We start from the raw sequence: 19716 nt of genomic DNA on the forward strand, positions 1-19716 counted from the left end.
CTGTTTACAAAAATAAAATAAATAAATTTTTTATCTTCAAAAAAAAAAAAAAAAATGTAAATAAAGTAACAAGATCTGGATCACTGTTTCTCCTGGTGCATTTTTCTTCCTGGATTAGCATCGGCTGTGGTGTTAATACATTTGACAGTAAACATGCAGCAATCTTTTAGTCACTTTTTATTCCAATTAAATATCTACCTAAACAAAAAGAAGTGTACAGTGCATCCTGTTATCAAGTAACACACCCAAAGAAGGTAAGAATAAATAGGATACTTTTAATATACAATACAATCTCAGTACACTGTGGAAAACGCTGACAGTCAGTTGGTAAGGATATGAACACAGACATCCAGATGAAACGACGCTAACGAAGGAAAAATGTGCTTAAACAGTGCAAATCAAATGCTTGGAGAGCTCCAGCCACAATGGGAGTGGGCAACCACCAGACGATAAATCAAGAGGTGACCGCAAAAGCACTTGGTGTGAAAAAACGGAAGGACAGACCAAAATTTTACCCAGCAAATACAGGATCGACTAGAACTGGCGACATTTGCATATAAAAAGCAAGACACCGACACTCTAGCACTGTGGACTCTTTCAGGAATGTGGAGGATTAAGTTTCCTTCTAGGCTTGAGAACTGCCCCAGTGTTTGCAATCCTGAATGAAGTTTAAAAACACCGCTTACCCTCTGTGTTAAAACCTCACAGCTATTACCTTGAAGCTTTGGCAGCACCACACACACATACACACACCATCAGCAGCACCTAGAAAAGCAGCCAAGTCTCATTTATAATCAGACAAAATATACAAGTGTCCCGCATCTTATCTGCTGGTGAGCAAGCCGAATGCAGAAAGGAGAAAAAAAACAAAAACAGGCAAAGGTAACACAAAATATGTGACAGTTTATCTTGGGATATCTCAGCTCAGAGCAAGCCAGATTCATATCACAGACGGACACCAGCAGGACAGGGCAGCTGTGATTTATTATAATTTCTTCTGGTGTCTATAACAAGATCCTGTGGTAGATTTGTTTTTTTTAAACAAATTAACATGAAAAAACAAAACATGTACACTGTAACAAAGTTTACACTTCCATATTATAAATAACTGGGGTCTCAAAGGCGAGCGCTCCTAAACACCAGCAGCAACAGGATGCTCCGATTTACAGATTCACTGTAAACCACAAACGCAACCAAAAAAAATAATAATTCTAAAACCTGCCCATTCCCACAGAGAATGAATGTGCCGTTATCACAGTGAGATATCCCAACATAAAAAGCTCTGATGACATGCGCCAACCCTGAATCTCTTTTATACAGTACACAAAATGTAACATGTAAGACTTAAAAAGGTAGATTTTGCCATAAATACCTGATATACATAATCCCACTTTAGTTCCCTGTTAAGGCAAATATGCTTTAAGTTTGGGGAGTGCATAAAGCGTCAGTGTTTCTCGTAACTGCGTGGGTGCAGTTGCATATATACCTACTATATGCTACTCGCCTGTCTTTGTCAAACATGCAGTTTTCAATGTACAACGCAAGCTAAAGATTCAGCTCAAATAAACCCTCATTGTGTAGGTAATTATTATAACCATTACCAGAATAGTTATTTCAATACATAAATCTATCAAAAACAGCTCCAACCAGACGTTTTCTGGTTATTCATGGTTAACAATGACAGTACTGGGCGTCCTTTTCAAAATATAATGCTCATACCTCTTTAAACTTCACCTTATAGCATCAATACAAAAAGCCTAAAAGACAGCTCTACTCAGAGACAGATAGACAATACTCACTGTACATATCAACAACCAGGATACTCTAAGTTCTTATGTAGTCGTTATTTCTACAGCGGTATATCTTCTAAGTTACACTCGACAACATTGATATTACATAGGATTACTACATAGATTATGTCGTCTGGCTAGTTTCTGACAGCTATACAAAGGGTACTTTTCAACACAGAATAGTCCTTTGGGAATCACAAAAGATATTTGGTTGGTTTCTACGACAACTGTTACAAACTGAAGGGCATTACTAGATCACAAACGCCATTAAGTAACCAGGATGAGTTTATCCTACAGTACATGATAAAGTCAGAGTTGGTCTTTCGACATGCAGCTAACTGCTTACCTGCCTCGTCAAAAATCGGTTGTTACCATTAACCTCACATGCGAGCATTGTGGGTAATTAACTAACTTCGGACGAAGGGCAATAACATGTTTACACATGGAAATACTCTGCATACCACTCTTGAAGTACATGAGTTTAAAAGCCTAAATATTTTCTTTGTTCTTGGTTGTTTGTCTCTTGAGCTAATCATATAGTAGAACTATTTCTGGAGTGACTTAAGAGTTGGATGGAGCACTAAGACTTTGAAAATTATTACACCCTCCAAGTACTCAAATTTCTATAAATATGCCACATTTTTTATTCATCTTAGGTACTGTGCACTACTATGCTGAGCCATTTATTCAGCATTCATCTGAGAATTAGTTAATAAACCATAAAAGAGAGGAGAGTCAGTGTGCAAGGTTGCATGGCAAAAGATCTATGATTCAGTGCTCTCAAAAGTAGAGTAACCCATACATATGTGCACGTAAACATAGTAACTACTATGATGGGCTTTGGGGCATTTTTATCAATTCTGTACAAGAGTCATTATTAACATGGGCAAGTTTAACTTAAGAGCACATTTCTTGGCCGAGTAGTGACACCATGTGCAAGCTTTTGCTACTGCTACGTTACGGGAAGTTTATACATGACAAACGACTCCAAAGTGCTGCTACAAGGAAAGCACTAGATCTGAATGATCCTGGTCTGGCACTGTGTAAACATTGCCTTCAACTCGTTCTCTTGGACCTCGTTGACAGCTTCTGGCTCGGGGCTTTTCTGTACCTTTGCAACTGCAAAATTGATGCCCTGAGTGAATCCCGCCTGGGTCATGCTGGCCACCTGGACCATGGAACTCCTGATCTTGGCAAAGGGGGACACCACTCGGCTACCGTTGCTGTCGGCAGGCGAAGGGCCGAGGCTGCCCTCCACCTGTGAGCAAGCGCTTTTCTGAGAGCCTCCCGACACTGCAGAGCTAGGCTTGTGGATAGTGAGGAGGCTGGAACTGGAGGTAGAGGATTGGACGTCTAGCTGGGATGGCCTGGGGAGCTGAGGCTCCTCCTGCTCTATCTGCTCTGAGCTTGGCTGCTTGTTTGAGTCTGCTGGGTTCTTTTTATGCACAGGCACTGCAGGGTTGTGGAGTGGAGGTATGGCAGCTTGTGGCAGCTCTCCGAACACCTCAACAGGTTTGGTCTGTGCATCCTGGACAAACTGGTGGCAGTAGGCATCAATGGGAGTACCAAAGTCAATGAGAATGGCTTCTTCAGCCACTGAGGCAGCCCCGGGAGACTTGTCATCACTAATGTGAGTTGAGCTTTCTTGCTTCCCATCACAGCCCGTGACCCGGATAACAGAGGGTATATTTAGCTCTGCGCTACCGAAGGACTGGGAGCGGCTGCCCAGTCTGGGATTTGATGCTACGATGCCGCAGCTGGGCAGCACATAGTCCACATTTTCTAAGGACCCAGAGCACGGGTGCTCCGGGTCTGAATTATAAGAATCTGAATCTGAAGAGTGTCCATAGTTTTCATTACCAATGTCTTTTAGGGCTCCCGTGCCAGCGACGTTATCTGATGTCTCCAAGCTGCTGTCCGACTTCCACAGGTTGACATGCATAGTTGGCTTTAGGAAATTGACTTTTACATCAGGCTTCGAGAAGCTGCCCAGCTTACCGAGGGGCTTGAAGGGGCCGATGTTCACATTTGTCTTGGTCTGTTTCACTTTCTGATTTAGAGTGGAGAATTTGTTGAGGATAAAACTTTTGCCCTGTGCAAGGCCGGAGCTCCCTTGAACTTGGTCAGCAGGTTTGTTCTGGATCCCCATGATATCCTCGTGAGGTTTACTCTGCCGCCTGGAAAACACACGCAACTTAAGTCACAGCTCTAGCCGCTGTCTAAAAGTTAGCACTACAGTCTGAATGTTTAACTTCATTACACTGAAATCATATCAAAGAGAGACCGAGACGAATGCTAATCAGCATCATTTGTACTTACCTCTCCAGCTTCTTTTCAACCACAAGCAGGTCATTCCCTGTAGCCTGCTTAGTTATGCGAAGCATCTCAGCTATGCACTGCAATGTATCTGTGAAATGTCACAGTGTTAAGTCTTAAGCAATATCTGCACAGTTTAAAGTGTAAAACTAACTTTTTCTCATTTTATTTAAAGAATTCAAATAGTCACACACTACCTTTCCCATCATCCTCGGGATTTCGCGTTGCAGCTCGCAGCGTGTGAAAGTATCCGCTAGTTTCCTCGTTCTTGAAGTGCAGCCGCATACAGCAGAACTTTGGCTTCCCGAACAGAGTAGGCTCAGGACCTGTAAAGCGAAGTGCAACTTCTAATATCCGTTTGTAGTGATTTGCTTCCGTTTCATGAATCATAATGAGCGCAGATATTTCTAAAAGGTTACGGAAGAAACTGTTAAGCACACTTTCGGGAAGTGTTGAATGAGTCACTGAGTCTACAAGAGCTCTCACTTCTCCTTCGAGTTTAACTTCTTACCAATTTCGATCTTTTCCAAACCCTCTAAATTGAGGCGTTGGTACTGGTTGACTTTATCTGCTTCTTCATCATAGCTACAAGGAAATAAATGTACATACAAGTCAAATATAAGAGTTTGGGGTTTTCTCTCTCGCAAATTTAAGGTTCAACTTACAAGGCAATATAGTATGCTTTATCAGACAGGAGCAGCAGCACATCTTCATCTTTGTTGGTTGCATCAATGAGGCTGGTGGGAGATAAGAGAACAGTGTGATTAAAAGAGCACGCAAAAGCCTCGATGGAACTATAGTTCAGTTATATCCTGATTACATAAAGCCATTAAGCATCAACGCACAGTCAGAACAGCATTTCACTCACTTCATGTCACAGTTTATGAGGGCCCAGCCTCCGTGAAACTTCTCATCGTCTGGTAACAGCAGCTGCATGTAGGTCTGCAGAAGGAGGCCGACCTGCTCCTGGGCCCCTCTTTGGCTCTCCTTCTCTTTTTCTTCATGCTCCTTCTCTTTACTGAAGATGGAGTAAAGGTCCTCCGTCACTGGCAGGCCCATCATCAGGTCTGCAGACAGAAGCAAAAGGAGTTTTAACAAATGCAAATTAAGGATTGATTGATGACACTATGGGTAGAAACCAATGAGTAGTTTTTTGTTTTTAAATACCAATCACTGCTTGTCTGTAAGCATCCCTAAAACGGTTCAGATAGTAGCGATTGGCTGAGTTCACCCCGTCCTTCATGACACCGGCCAGTTTTCTTTCTCCCGTCCTGGTGAAGTCTCCCTAAAACAGGACACAAGTGTTACCTTTAATTCGTCACGCCGCTTTTTTATTGGATTATTTGACGACCTGAGTGCAGTGCTATAAAACCTCCTGAGACCCAGTAATTCATTTTTGTGCACTGTAGTACACATTTAGTTTTTGCTTGTACCTCTCATACTTTACTTGCCACTCTTCTAAGTCCTGATGTTTCTTAGAGAGGATAACAGTACCTATAAAATGATATCACATGTGTGGGGGTGTGGCCTTGCCAATTGTCTTTTTCCTACCTTTTCAAAATGGCTGGCATGCCCACAAGCACATTTTATGGAAGAAAGAAAGGTAAGCATGATATTTACATTTAAAATGTTTTTTAAAATCAGATTTTGATTAATTTTCAAAAGTAAACATCTAGTAAGTAATTTGATGGGTTTTTAAGAATTAAGCTTATTTAGTTTCACAGAGGAAATGACTAATTTATTAATGCGTACTCTAGTGCACGTCGGGACTTTGTACTTATATTTATTTCACTTTTTCCTAGTAGACAACTCTTTGACAAAGGCAGAGAGAATTCTTAACAGATTCATTGAGGGAGACTCAAACATAGATTTTTCAGAAGATGAGAGTCATGTGAGCCAGATAGGAGAGGGTGAGAACCCAGGAGGAGCCACACGAAGATTATCAAGATGCAGTGGCAGATGTATTAGAGAAAGACACAGGGCCACCTGAAATCTGTCGTCCTATCTGGTCCAAAACCAACATTTAGGAGAATCTGGAATTTGATTTTGAGTTAAAAATAAAATATGGGTAAAATGCAGAAATGTTTTCCAGTAAAGTAAAAAAAACAACAGTCGCAATTATAGCTGAATCCATGACACCCGATTGTTTCTACAAGATCACGTCTTTGCTGAAAGTGGTCGATGATCTCAATGTGCGAAAAGAACTCACAGAATCTGGAGTTCAAGCTCCTCTTGGCTAAGAAACCAGGGACAAACATGTGAACAAGACCTGAATAATACCAGTAATGAAGAGTTCTCTCCAAAAATCAAGAAAAGGAAGCCCCAACCAGATGAGAGTGTAACAAAATATGGTTCACTCCACTTGCCTGAAATGGTTAACAGTCCAAGGCATTTCAGTTGTAGAATGGTTGGATGCAACAGTAAAACATATGTGAGATGTGGGAAGTGCCAAATGTTCCTTTGTGTCTCCAAATAAAAAAAAAAAATAAAAAAAATCACAGTACTTCCTCAGATATCATAAATGAATTGACTTTTGTGAAATAGAAAGCCCAGTGCAATCACTTGTTCCTGAACCAATGGCTTACAGCTAGTGAAGTGTCAGTGACTTCTAAGTTGACCCATGATCTACATTTTTATGATATTGTTATATAAATAAGTTTTAATATCCTGCTTACAAAAATTTCAGTGGAGCATTTAATTTTCTTAAATAGCTCTTGAATTTTGTTAGTTTCACATTCGTGATCAACGAACTCCCCTTGTGCACTGAAGTGCACATGTTGTAAAATTTAAATAAAATTTGTTAAAAACAATTTTGTTTTTGTAATGTGTTTTTTACCATCCCAACACTTGATTTATCTGAAAAAAAATTAAAATCAAAATACTTTTTTTCCCCTGGGTCTCAGGAGGATAAAGTTATGTCCATATTTGTGACATCCGTTTTTGTTTGGCTTACCTATTGGCTAACACTTGTGTATTTGCACATTCACAGTTATTGCCCAATATTACAATATATGAGAAGTACAGTTTCTGTCTTTAACACTTTTTTCTTTCAGTCAAGTCTGCTAAAGAACATTTAGAATACTAGATGCTTCCCTATGTGTCATTTGGTTCTGAAAAAGTGCTGTTCAGTAAATTTACAGTAGTAAAAAACAATGCTATCTATACTCAGATTTGCTCAGCACTTTTAAGTAGGATTATCCCAGACCTCATACGATTAAGATACCTTGAGAGCTGCTGTTCCAGCGTACTGTCTGCTGATGGTGTCACCATTGTTTGCCCACATGACCTGATAAATCCTGTAACACTTGAGAGGCAGAGGCTGCTCTGGAGGCATCACACCCAATTTCTTCAGCTGCAAGAAGAAAAGCACACATAAAATGCAATCCTTGATATTTATAATGATTCTGATTTTTTGTAATTTCTAAAATATAGGTTATCATTACAAAAAAAAAAAAAAAATCAAGAAAAGTAAAAATCACACCTGTTGTTCCATCACTACCCGGGCAATAGCAGCTTGGACCACATTGGTCCTGTCAAGACAGTCCATACAGTTTACTCTGAAGATGCCCTCCTGCTTGCAGATTACTCCTGCTTGGTCCACCCTGGCAGAGGGACACACAACCAGAATCAAGACACATTCCAAGAAATCACATTTTCACACCAAACCTATCATGCTGTAGTGCTCAGGTGGCCTGACACTTACCAGGCCCACTTCATGTCAGTGATGATGTCAGAAATGGCATCTGTCAGTATCTGCACATTCTCAAACTTCATGCCGCGGCTGAGAAACAGGATATAAGAACCATACAGGGGAAGTGAATGTACTGTGGTCACATATAGATTGTGAAATTCGTGTAAAAGATGCTCGTGTACAAAGGGTCTGTCTCACCAGTGCTCGTGAAAGTCGAATGAAACATAAGTGAGGTTCGAGTTGTTGTACAGGAGGACTTGTTTCAGATATGCATCACCAATTATCTTCTCCCGCCCACTTTGATCCACCAAGTTAATGATGACCTAAAGAAGACACCAAAAAGTCCTGTCACTGGATTTTTAAGATTTTTGGGTTTAGTGAAGAGTGAAAAATTAAATATTAATTTTATCACATGAAAAAACAAACAAACTGGGAAACAGGCTTAAGTCTTTAAAAAAAAAAAAAAAAGTCAACAGCTGAGCTCATCACAAGCTTAAATAAAAGTACTGCTACACTACTGTAAACACTATCTGAAATAATCCAAGCTACTGACAAGCAATGTCACTGATCTTTATCAGGATGTTCTGTTTTAGTTACAACAGGAAGCTGGTTATGCAAGCACTATGTATAGCTGCAGACAGCACAACCCAAAGTAAATAACAGAAAATGCATTTAATAAATAGCCTAAGCGGATATGTGAGTATGCACTCTGATGAGGAACACTCACCTGCTTCTTGTACACTTTAAGTTGTTCTTCAAAGTGAGCAGCAAAGTAGGTCATAGTCTCCTTCTCTCCTGAAATATCAGGTGAAAATATGCATTAAAAACATTTTTTTTTATTATTATTGATTCTGGTGAAAGAGTTGTTTATGTTGTTTCCAATGCAAAACAAGGAGGCAGTCACAGTTAAAATATTTTACTGATTACAATCTAGAATTTATGCAAGAAATAAAAAAATAATAATCAGAGCAAGGACAGAGAAGCTAGGCTACAATTTTTAAGCTACCTCATGAGACATTGCTACTGGAAAGATTTCTACACAAAGAGTGTCAGAAACCATCAGTTTAGGTCTAAATGGAAGATAGAGCTCTACTGACCTTTTTCTATTCGTGGCCGGGGGTTGTAGCGATACCCTGCCTGACTCCAAAAGACAGGCACAGAGCCACGAGTCTGCACAAAGGACAGAGTGTGGCTGTGCACGTGAATCAACTGCTCCGTCTCCACATAGTTAGCTACATGGCCGTCTGTATCCACTCCTCTGCGTTTGTACCGCATCCCTTTGGGAGAGAATAATGCATGTGGCCTATTCAGACTATTTATATCCTGGATCATGCTTCACTTGCAGACAATAAATCAGCTAGCTACCAGAATTTGCCTTGATTCCTTGATGCAGCCCATGCAACTGGACTGAATCAGAGCATGACTCCCTTAAGGCAAACTCTACCTGCGCGGTGGCGGCTACGTCTGGAGATCAGGGCCACAGTGAAACGAGGATGGATGTCATCAACACAAGTGATCTCCTTTGGTGGGGTGTCAGGGCTGCTCCGCTCTTCATCAGAGGTCTCATTGTAGTTTACCACCAGTTCCTCCACCTGCACAAAGCCCTGGATGATTGGTATCACCCAGAAGTCAACCTCTGGGACCTGGAACGTTCAACAGACATTAAAAAAAGAAAGAAAAAAAAATAGCCGGACAGATTAAAATTTAGTTTGAGGCCAGGTTGTTAAGAAAGTACTTTGCATCCCGCCTTTGAGTATTTCCATGCTGCTTTTGATAACGCCCTGGCATTTATCAGTACATACAAATGCCACATTTAAACAGCATGACCAACTACACTCTTTTAAGCTGAGTATTTTACAGAAAATACAATGACTCTGTAAGCAGTTTTCAGGAGAACACGGCGTTTTCATTTAATTCCAATTACTCAAGCCTGAAAATAGAAAAGCAGCACTAAGCAGACACTCTCTGTATTTCCCAGTGGATGGGTGTGGTGGTTGTTCAATACCTGAAGGTCAATAAGTTCTTGGATCATGTGTTTATTCCAGAAGAAACGGTCATCCACCTTTAAAACAGAGTAAAAACACAGTCCGTCACAATAAGGAGTTTTTGTAGTATACATAAGCAGAATAAAATAACTTCAATAACTCCAAACCTGCTTCCACAGAGGCAAGTCAGACTTATCAGAGTCTCCTTGACGCTGGACACTGTTTGTCAGGTCGTAGGTCATGCTGTAGTAGAAGGAGTCGGAGTCCATGAATATCTTGTACAGCTCATCCAGCAGCCGCCTCTCCAGGCGTTCCTTCTCTTTGTTTTCCTTGACCTGGAAAGCAGGAGAATACTGGATTGGGCAGGTGGAAAGAAAAAGTAAGTCAACAAAAGAAGGAAATCCTATAAGAACTTCAAAGCCTTCACTAGTTTGAAAGAGAGGAAAGGTAGGGGATCAGTTTAAAGATGATAATCCATGCTTGTGTGTAAAACAAAACAATACCTTTTTCTTGATGGGCACAGCCACATTAGATTTGATCTGACTTAAAGTTTTCATCAGCTTGGACTCATCTGGAGACTGGGCCAGCTTCTCTGGTTTGTCAATGCCAAAGTGATGCTTCTTGCAAAGCTGGAAAAAAAAAGAAAAGAGGATGGTCTATCAAATTTCTGCAGCTTTACAAATCGAAACATGATAGTGATATTTAGACCATCAAACATGTTCAATGGGACGAGGACAGAGTTGGGAAAAAAAGTGAATTTGGTATCACATGTCAGATATTAGATAACCTCTACAAAAACAGCCAAATAGGACACTAGAGTAAACAATAGTAGCAATACAACTACAGGGCTGCTGTAAACAAGCCAACATCTACACTGATGCACACACCAGGATTTCTATGCACAAAGGGAGACACGTGTTCATTCTGCACTATAAGGGACAAGTGGACAAGATTTAAAAGCCATTGTGCTAACAATCCACCGCCATTATTACTCACTTGGAAATATTCTGTCTCACCATCCACGAAGCTCCCCTGAAAGACTCAAATCTCAGCAATCAACGTCCTTTGCGATCTGCTGCGATTATTTTAAGTCTGCATGTTTTTGTTTTTTTTTAAACTAGATATGTGTGGGCGAAAACAAAACTTATCTAAACAACTTCTACACCTCAGTCCATTCTCAGAGCTGAATCATACACTGACTCATATAGTGTATTCTTGGGTACATTAATAACAATTTAGGACTTTAACTGTTAGAAGTACTGCCCAGGGGACTGGAAGCATGATTAAAACAGAAGTTAAAGAGCAGAATAAACAGCGCATGTGTGCACACCTCCAGCTCGAGCTCCTGAGGCTCTTCGTCAGACAAGGGGATGACGGCGATCTTGGTGATCTTGTAGACTTTGTGGTTTCCCGGTAAGTGGCCAACCAGCGCTTTCTGACGGATTAACACAAGGCCGAGAGGAAGATCTGTCAAGAGGAGGGGAGAAAAAAAAAAAAGTGGGGGAGTTGCATCGCGGGTGCAAAATTCCTCACATTCTGAAAATGTGTGAAGAAAGCAGCTGCACACCGGTCATTAATAGCAACACAAGAAATCTCTTAAATAATATCACTTATACTAGAATGTATAAAAAACAACAAAAACACTCGGCATCAAATAAATCGGGGCTTGTCATCAATTGGATCACCAGTATTGATTCACTCCTCTTGATTACTACACAGATTTCAAAGCTCTTTCACACATTTCTTTTCACACCTTTACTGGTGAATAAGAAACATCCTGAGCACCGGATGATTTGGCAGCTCAAAAGTCCAAGCACACACAGATGGAAAGCACTGGCGAGAATGTGCCCGCTCTGCGAAGTGTTCAAAGGTCTTCCGTGCTCCACGTACCTGTGTGAAGCTGTATCTTTCCAATGACACCTTCCACTAAACCCAAACACACTGGATTCCAAGCTAACAGCAGGTCTGTGGCTGAAAGAAAAATACAGAGATGAAACATGACAACAATCCTGTAATACATGCTCTGCAGCATATAAGAAGTCATAAGTAAAATTTTTCTGCAGACACAGTTTGTCTGTTTTTTTTGGTCACAGTTTTGCATACGAGTTAATCAAACAAAAGTACAGTAGTCATGACAAAACGACAGTCATGGTTGGCCGGTGCTCTGTTACACGCAGGAACTTGTTTTTGTTTTTTTAATCAACACTTAGAACACTCTCAAGCCTAGATGATGTGAACGCTGTGTAAAGGTGGTGACAACTCACAGGCAGAAGGCTTTCTATCTCAAACTTGTAAGGTCTCTCACTGTTCGTGCATATCTATATAAAACGACAGCTATACACTTGCAGGAAAGCCTGCCTGCTTTCATTTTATTGAATAAAATGTGATATGATGTATGAACAGACAGCCTCTGCCTATTTATTTATTTATTTATTTATTTTTTATTTCCGAACACCAGGCCAAGAATAAGGTCAGCCCAGTAAATAAAATGCAATCTTCTGCATTGGTGAGAGATTACACATTACAGTGGAGGAAATTAGAAAAATGTGAAGGGCGTGGCTAAGGGTGGAGAACATCAACTGTAAGCTGCCCCAAACAATGAGTCTTCCTGTTCCACAGGCCAGACAATTTAATGTGCGGGGGAACTGGCTGGGAGGGCCCCCACAAGAAAGGTCTAGAAAACGGCAAAATTAAAAAAAAAAAAAGAGTTAAAAAAAAGTAACAACAACAACTTCACATAGAAAGTACTATCAGTGAAATACTTAACTATGTGCGAGAGAGTGGAGTGGAAACGCAGTGAGGAGCGGAAACCCTTTTTCCAATTAAATAATGGAACAGTGGTGCAACTAAAAACCTGTTCAGGATGGCTGCACAACCATACTACTTCAACTGCCACAGGGGACAACCTGCACAGCTCTTGTGCTGACTCTCATAAAACTTTTTCTTTCCCTTCTGCTGGGAAAATGTTAATACCACAGGCCTTGGTATTCATTTAACATCAAAGCATGTCCAATCATTTGTCACAGCCGAGCCAGTGATTCAGTACTCGCTTATGTGACTCAACAGCTAGAACCTGGCAATAACACTCAATATGCTAGTTTTAAATTTTGGTCTTTACATATCTTTATATCAGAATTATATTATAATTCAGCTCTCATTAATCAAGCACTTTTCCGGGTTTTTTTCATCTTCTCATTGTCTTGTTTTATATCCGATTTGTCTAAAAAAAGAGCTGAAGAGTGAGATGCACCTTCCAGTGTGTAACATAAAGAGCAAAGTCAGAAGTTTGAAGTCTGTTAGGGGTGTTGGCACTGTCGAAATGAAAGCTAAGAAGCGATCATTTCAAAGTGGGATCAATGCTTGAAACATTAAAAACACCTTTTAGCAAGCATTTGTTGTGCTTAACGGAGGCAGGTAAATTAGCTTCGATCTAATAATCACCAAAGGGTTTATTACAGCGATGAATAAGCGTCAAACACGAGAGATTAAGACTGCTGATGTGTTTAAGGTACACTGGGACAAAAACCAATGAGCACAGTGATGCTGTCAGCTTAAAACAAGCCAGCAAAAACGACGCTTCGTCTTGACTTTAGTGGTAAGTCCAAATGTTAGTGGCACTGTAATGTAATGTTAAATGGCCGGCTGCAGCCGTGAAAAGCGACATCGACATCCACATTCACATCCAGTACCTACATACCAGGTCTGACGGTCATCGTCCCGTCTTTTCGGCTGCACCACAGAGCACGGTCCCCGCTCTGAAGAATGTAGTCGTCTTTGGCTTGAAACAACTCCATTTTTGTCTCTTCAGGTTACACAAAAGCAAACAACTAGCTGGCCCGACAGCCCGGTCCTGGTCCTTCACGTTAACCGCTGATAGCCTCGGTTAGCTCGTTTCCCACTGGCTCGCGTGCTACTAGAGCTAGCTACCTAGCGAGCTAGCGGGAGCAGCAGCTGGATGCGTGTCGGATTTGTTTATTCCACTTCTGCGCATATTGATACTCAAACTCTCTCTGTACCGGAGTAGCATCCCTTCCCACGGTCATGCTGGACAGAGTGAAGGTGGCTACACATCAGTGAGTGAGAAAGAGCCCCGGGCTGAAGCTGCGATGTGCCGTTCGAGACGTAATAGGCAGTTTCCTGGTCTAAACAATAACACGTGACATCCGTCATCACCGGTGTGTGCAGGTACTGATCATAAATCCCCCACGTCATACTGTTTACCATATGATTACTGTAATTGTTAACTAATCTTATATTTACACTTTAAAGGATTAAGAAGCTATAAAAATGTGACCAACACATTTCCCAGGTGTTATTATTTAACCAGCCACCATATAAGGGCACAACACCACAGCTAAATCAGTACTGGGCTTAAATCTGAATGATAAATGCTTTCAAAATTAGGCGGTTATCTGCTTGAATAACCACCAGACTAATGTAATATAATCCTTAAACTCATGTTAGAGGTTAAGCTCATTCATCAGTGAAGGGCTCATTTTAACTGTCCACACCCATCCAGGAAAAAGAGGGCAGAAATGTTCCCAGTCATGACTCACTGTGAGCCTTAGGGAACAGGGAGGGAGCAGCTGACCTCACACTGTGTGATAACTGTTAATCTCACCATGGAAAAGTCTTTAGCAGGAAATAAGGCAGACTTAAGACAGCTGCCTACTAGGTACGGGACATGTTTGCATTGGAAATGGAGGACACACATACTTGTGTTTTATTAAAATCCGGCTTGATTTGGTAGCTGGCCAAGTGGACATATACGTATACATACATACAATTCAATTACCTGGTAATTTTCTTCTCCTTGAGTAAACGATTAACATAAAAATGTAAAATAAAAAGTCTCACACTTCGAGAATCTTTGGGAACCCAAGCATCAGTCAAAATTCATGTCAAATACATTTTATTTTCAGCCATACCAACGTGACTTTCTTTCATCAAAGCTACTAATAAACCGTGATCAACATTAAGCCACGATCTATAATTTCTGGTTAAGAGTGTTAGGCAGATGGCTTACAATCGTATTAGAGTAATAAATTACTACACAAACAGTGTGATCATAAAACTGACAGACTATAGTGTTTTTTTGGGGTATTTTATGTTGGCATCTTTAAGGCTTTTAGGGCCATTTGTGTGTGTGTGTGTGTGTGTTAGTGTAATTACAGATTGTGGCTTTGGTAGTTATACAAGGACATTCTGACAATCTCTTAACTGCATCTCCTATTTAGCACCTGATTGAGTGCTGATTGTCTCACATCTCAAGTAAGATACACATCTCACCCTCCATTTATTATTACACATTCATTAATGTACCAAAATACTTCATATAATGATATAAATACTAATATCATGATTTGAAATAACGAGTAAACCAATTCACATACAAACACTCAAACACATCAATCAAAACTCGTTTAACTGATATACTTAAAACGAAGTGCTGCTGATTTTCAGCATGATACAATTCAATGATGGCAAAGTGCAAAGACAGCAGAATCAGTAATGCACCAAAAAGCAGCTTCTAATAAACATATTCACTGTGTTCTGTGACAAAGCAGCTCCAACATGGCCATGTGGCGGTAAAGGGGGAGAAATGCTTTCCTTGTTGACTCAGTTTAGCAGAGTTCTGCTTTAAAGCCCCGATGTTTGCACTTGTGTACAAACACGTGTACCGACTGGATTGTGAAAAGCTTCGTATGATATTCGATCAGACAAAAGGCAATTACACATGACATTTCTTAAGAAAATACTTATGCTTCTCTTCATTTATTGAAAAAAGGCCTCTTATTTAACCCTTGCCTGGCATTTGTTGTCAACCAATAATCATGACGGCCGTCTTATTATAAAGACATCGGCACAACATAGAAGGCAACAACATTGGCTTGAAAAAACATGATTGCACTGAGCTACCATCAATTATGTGCTGAATGGCTGGACATACCAACACTGTTAATCAATGCATGCAACTTCCACAAATGCTGTAGGTAGAGGAGGAGGAGGAGAGTTAGCCAGAGCAGACTTATCCACTATCAAATATACAGCAGGTAATCCCTCTTGACTCTTTTTATGAAGTGTGCAGTCATTGCAATGTCTCCTTCGTCATCTCAATGTTCTCCTTCATGCTGGGCTCTCCTTTCTGTCCCTCCATCACAGTCTCACTGGCAGCCCTGGCTGGCGGCTCCTCCAGTTGCTCTAGTTCTTCCAGTATGGTCTGGACGCGACGGACTCCGTCTCGTCTCGCTTGCCGTACGTCTGAACGGCCCTCCGGGTCGACAGAGTCCAGCGCTAAGAGCTCTTTGGTGAGCAGCTCCTCCAGTAACAAGTATTTCTTATCATTCTTCTTCCCATCAAAGCACTTCACCTCCTGCTCCAGTTTAGCGACTCTTTCCACTATTTGCTGTACCTTAGCTAAGCCTGGGTGGATGGGACCCTGAGCAGCTTGTCCAGCCTCTACTTTTCCAGGTGGGACCTCCGGAGGAAAAGCTTTCATGTCCTGGGGCTCTGGTTTTGGAGGTATTTGAACTGTGATGTCTGAACTGTGGTGTTGTGGTTGTTCAGGTTGCTGAGGCTGTGGAGACGTCTGAGGTGGTGCCTGCTGAAACTGCTGTGGCTGCTGGAACTGTTGAGGTTGCTGAGGTGGAGGCTGCTGGAAGTGTTGAGGCTGCTGAGGTGGAGGCTGCTGGAAGTGTTGAGGTTGCTGAGGCTTTTGGACGTCGGCTTCTGTGTGCATCGGCTGGGGGAGCTGCGTGTTCTCGGGTTTCTGCTGCATGCTTTGTTGTTCCTGCTCCATTTTCTGTGGCGGCTCTCTCGTGAGGATATGCTGCTGAACCTTAGAAGTCAAAAACAATTTATTGGAATCTGTCAAAATCTAGGTCACAGCATGCTAACAGGGAAATCAAAGCTTTATATATATATCTGAAAAAAACAAAAAAACAACAACACGCCACATAGAAAAAGTAAAATTACCTGTGGCCTTTCTCCCATCACTTGTGATATAACAGGTGACTGGCTTCTGATGTGAGGAGGGAGATGAATGGAGGCAGTATCGCGGTGCTGAGGAAACAGAGTTGGCGAAGCCTGTTCCCGGGGGGGCTGCATTGCAGCAGAGTAGCCGGGCCATTCATCTGTCTGAAGACGATGGAAGGGCTGCTGATGTTCTGGGTAAGGGATGCGCTGAGAGTAAACTGAGGGATTTAATTGAACCTGTGTTTGTCCCCCTCCACCCTCATGAATCACTGGTATAGGGATATAACCAGACTGGAGACCGGTGCTGCTGGGCCGTGAAGGTTGGTGATGCGTAACAGTATAAGCCTTAAAAATAAATGAACAAATTAAAACAGTCAAAATTCAGTAGTTGTTTGAAAATTGGAACATTTCTGCCTACTGTAAACATTATACTCCATCTGGTGGCACATTTAAACTCAATTCCCACCTCTGGTGTCTGTGAGACAGGCGAGCTTGTCTTTCCAGGCTCAGCGGAGGAGCTGTCTGACGGGCCATGTAAAGGCGATCTAGGCCTGCAGTGGAGCCCCGGCGTTGGGGAAGGTGTCCGCCCATCTGTCCGGATGTTCTGTGCAGTGCTTGGCTGGATGTAGGAATAACACGGGTGCTGCTGCTGGTGCCTCAGTTCTGCGCCCTCATGATAGACTGGGATGGGAACATAACCTGGGCGAAGAATGGGGTGCTTCATCTCCCTCACAAAGGTCTTCTGTGTCTCCTGAGGACTTAGTTCTGGCTGTATGTTGGGTCCATTTGCTGACACTTCTCGAACCTGAAACATAGCAACATAGCAATCTATATAACCTTATACTCAGATTAATTACAGTTGCTATTGTAGTTTATTGCAAATTTTAGGCATCGGTTGATTACAAAATGTGCTTTAATATATTTTTAGCCATCCTATTCTTGCTCATGGGTGTGTAACAGAAGAAAAATTACTTTTACATATGTTAAATATTCAGCTATAAGCTCCTCCACTTAAAGAGTTGCATTTAAGTCCACGTACAACAGGACATTTTACGATGTGCCACTAAATGTTTTTCTTCAAAGTATTAAGGAATTTTAAAAAGCAAAGTGTTTTCCATCCTGAGGTAACTGCAGAGGTTATAGGTTAAAATGTCACAATTTCGCAGAGGGATGCCAAAAGTATTGAATCTTTGATATGTGAACCCACAGGCTCTGGTGCGTTTCCCGTCAGACAGCTTGCTGTTTCCGTGATGAATATTATTGTTGATTGTTTCACAATCAGAGTAACATAACCTGGATGAATGTCCTGACTTATCCAACAACAACAGTTAGCACATCCTTGGACCTAATAATATCAGCCAAACATTAGTATTTTTACAGAAAGAGGAAATGTGGTTTGCTTTGATTGAAAAAAAAAAAAAAAGCAAATATATGAGTTCTTTCCACATAGCACAGTAAATTCTTTCTCGAGCAACATTTATTCATCAAATCATATACAATCCCAGGATACATTTGTATACATACAAAAGTAAAATGTAATTAAAAGAAGGGGCTGGGTACTACCGTATGACTAGTAAATCAATGCTTTAAATTTCCATTTTCTACTGCAGAAAGGCGCTTGTTTTCTATTACTCTAGACTAGACACCTGCACATGACAGCTATGGATGGGTACAAGCAACAGGTCTGCCAGTTCAGCACTCAGTTAATGGCATAACTGAAAAGTCACAAAAGTTGTACCAGCTGCCCGAAACACACCCGAAGTAAACACCTACAAAGCAAACACTGCATTTATCTGTAAATCAGTGGCATTCTTCCAATAGGACTAAAGTAATGAAATAGCCGTGAACGACCCTTTGCCCTCTGCCACTATGGGACACTGCACGCTGCCAGCACCATTGCACCAATTTTATCCCCCAACAGCTGTGTCTTTCTAGCAGATTCCTCTGGACACTAACTTTGGACAACAGCGTCTCTCTCTCTGAGACGAAAGATTACCAGCTGGCAGGCTGTGAAGCTCACTTCAGCCCACGGGTTTTCTCTGCAGACCTGTGCGCTTTCACAACACGGTTTTTAATACAGCTGAATGCGATACGCGGGGGGCAGCCAGCGCCCGGCTACAGCCGTACACAACCGAAGCGAAGTGGACCAGCCTCGATCCTTGTAAGGGAAAAAGTTTAATATGAGCAGGACGTCGCAGCACTGTTTTGCACCGTGAAAGAAACACATTAAAATGCCGGGGAGCTCATCATGGGTAGCCTTTTGCATGCTGCAGAGTGAGTCATCGAGTAATAATAGTGTTAGATCATGACTCGGGAACATATCAGAGTTGATCACCCGTTATAATGGGCTTATGAGCTGTCCGTGAGGGGGAGGCAACGGTGCCAAACAGGGCCTACGGTCAACAAGACTAATATATAACAGTGATGTAGCGCAAAGGCTTCTGCCGCTTTAACAACGCAACAAACCAAAACATGCACCACAACCGACGCACGTCGACAGAAAAAAAAAATAGCGGTGAAACTGCCGTTAGCCGTTACCGTTAACTGACCAACTTTATCCCGCCGCTCTTTTACCTTTTTCGTGTCGTGTCTCGGGTCATTCCAGGTTGTGGTACGGTTGTTGTGGTCCACGAAGAAGGGCCATCCAGTCTGAGGGTCAATTTTTACTTCCCAACCGAGGGGGAGAGGGTCGTTGTCATTACTCGCCATGGTCAGTATCGGTGACTGTGTCTTCATGCCGTTCATATTGCTGGCTGTCGAGTACTGAGACATTTTATACGGGCGACGGACGCTTTAAAGATTCCTTCAAGTGACGTGGAAAAGTGGGCTGGAAGTTTCTCGAAATAGCAGGGTTAATGTTGGGGGCGGACAGCGCTGGATACAGTGGCATGGGTTCCCAGATTTGTTATGTCGCAGCCAGACCCCCCCTCACATAGACACAGAGTAAACCCTCGGTATT

At 41.7% G+C, this 19716-nt stretch overlaps 2 protein-coding genes across 3 annotated transcripts; both read right to left on the bottom strand.

Moving 5' to 3' along the window:
• Positions 1 to 160: 160 nt before the first annotated feature.
• inpp5f (inositol polyphosphate-5-phosphatase F) lies at positions 161 to 13927 on the bottom strand. Of its 2 annotated transcripts, XM_031737899.2 has the most exons (20): positions 13480 to 13927; positions 11673 to 11753; positions 11113 to 11249; positions 10286 to 10411; positions 9950 to 10117; positions 9803 to 9859; positions 9242 to 9440; positions 8895 to 9074; positions 8525 to 8592; positions 7996 to 8120; positions 7810 to 7887; positions 7588 to 7708; positions 7330 to 7458; positions 5274 to 5391; positions 4975 to 5173; positions 4772 to 4843; positions 4618 to 4691; positions 4304 to 4432; positions 4110 to 4197; positions 161 to 3967 (listed from the first exon to the last, which is right to left on the bottom strand). In XM_031737899.2, exons 1-20 carry the CDS (start codon positions 13574 to 13576, stop codon positions 2803 to 2805), a joined length of 3411 nt encoding a protein of 1136 aa, XP_031593759.1. In that variant the 5' UTR covers positions 13577 to 13927; the 3' UTR covers positions 161 to 2802. The 2 variants fall into 2 exon arrangements, with proteins under 2 accessions (XP_031593759.1, XP_031593760.1); XM_031737900.2 differs by lacking the exons at positions 11113 to 11249; positions 11673 to 11753; positions 13480 to 13927 and adding an exon at positions 10779 to 10841.
• Positions 13928 to 14519: 592 nt separating this feature from the next.
• bag3 (BCL2 associated athanogene 3) lies at positions 14520 to 19690 on the bottom strand. Its single transcript, XM_031737938.2, has 4 exons — positions 19332 to 19690; positions 17224 to 17562; positions 16758 to 17102; positions 14520 to 16620 (listed from the first exon to the last, which is right to left on the bottom strand). Exons 1-4 carry the CDS (start codon positions 19527 to 19529, stop codon positions 15871 to 15873), a joined length of 1632 nt encoding a protein of 543 aa, XP_031593798.1. The 5' UTR covers positions 19530 to 19690; the 3' UTR covers positions 14520 to 15870.
• Between the last annotated feature and the right edge of the window lie 26 nt (positions 19691 to 19716).

Source organism: Oreochromis aureus, linkage group 13 (assembly GCF_013358895.1).
Source record: "Oreochromis aureus strain Israel breed Guangdong linkage group 13, ZZ_aureus, whole genome shotgun sequence".
NCBI classification, from domain to species: Eukaryota; Metazoa; Chordata; class Actinopteri; order Cichliformes; family Cichlidae; genus Oreochromis; species Oreochromis aureus.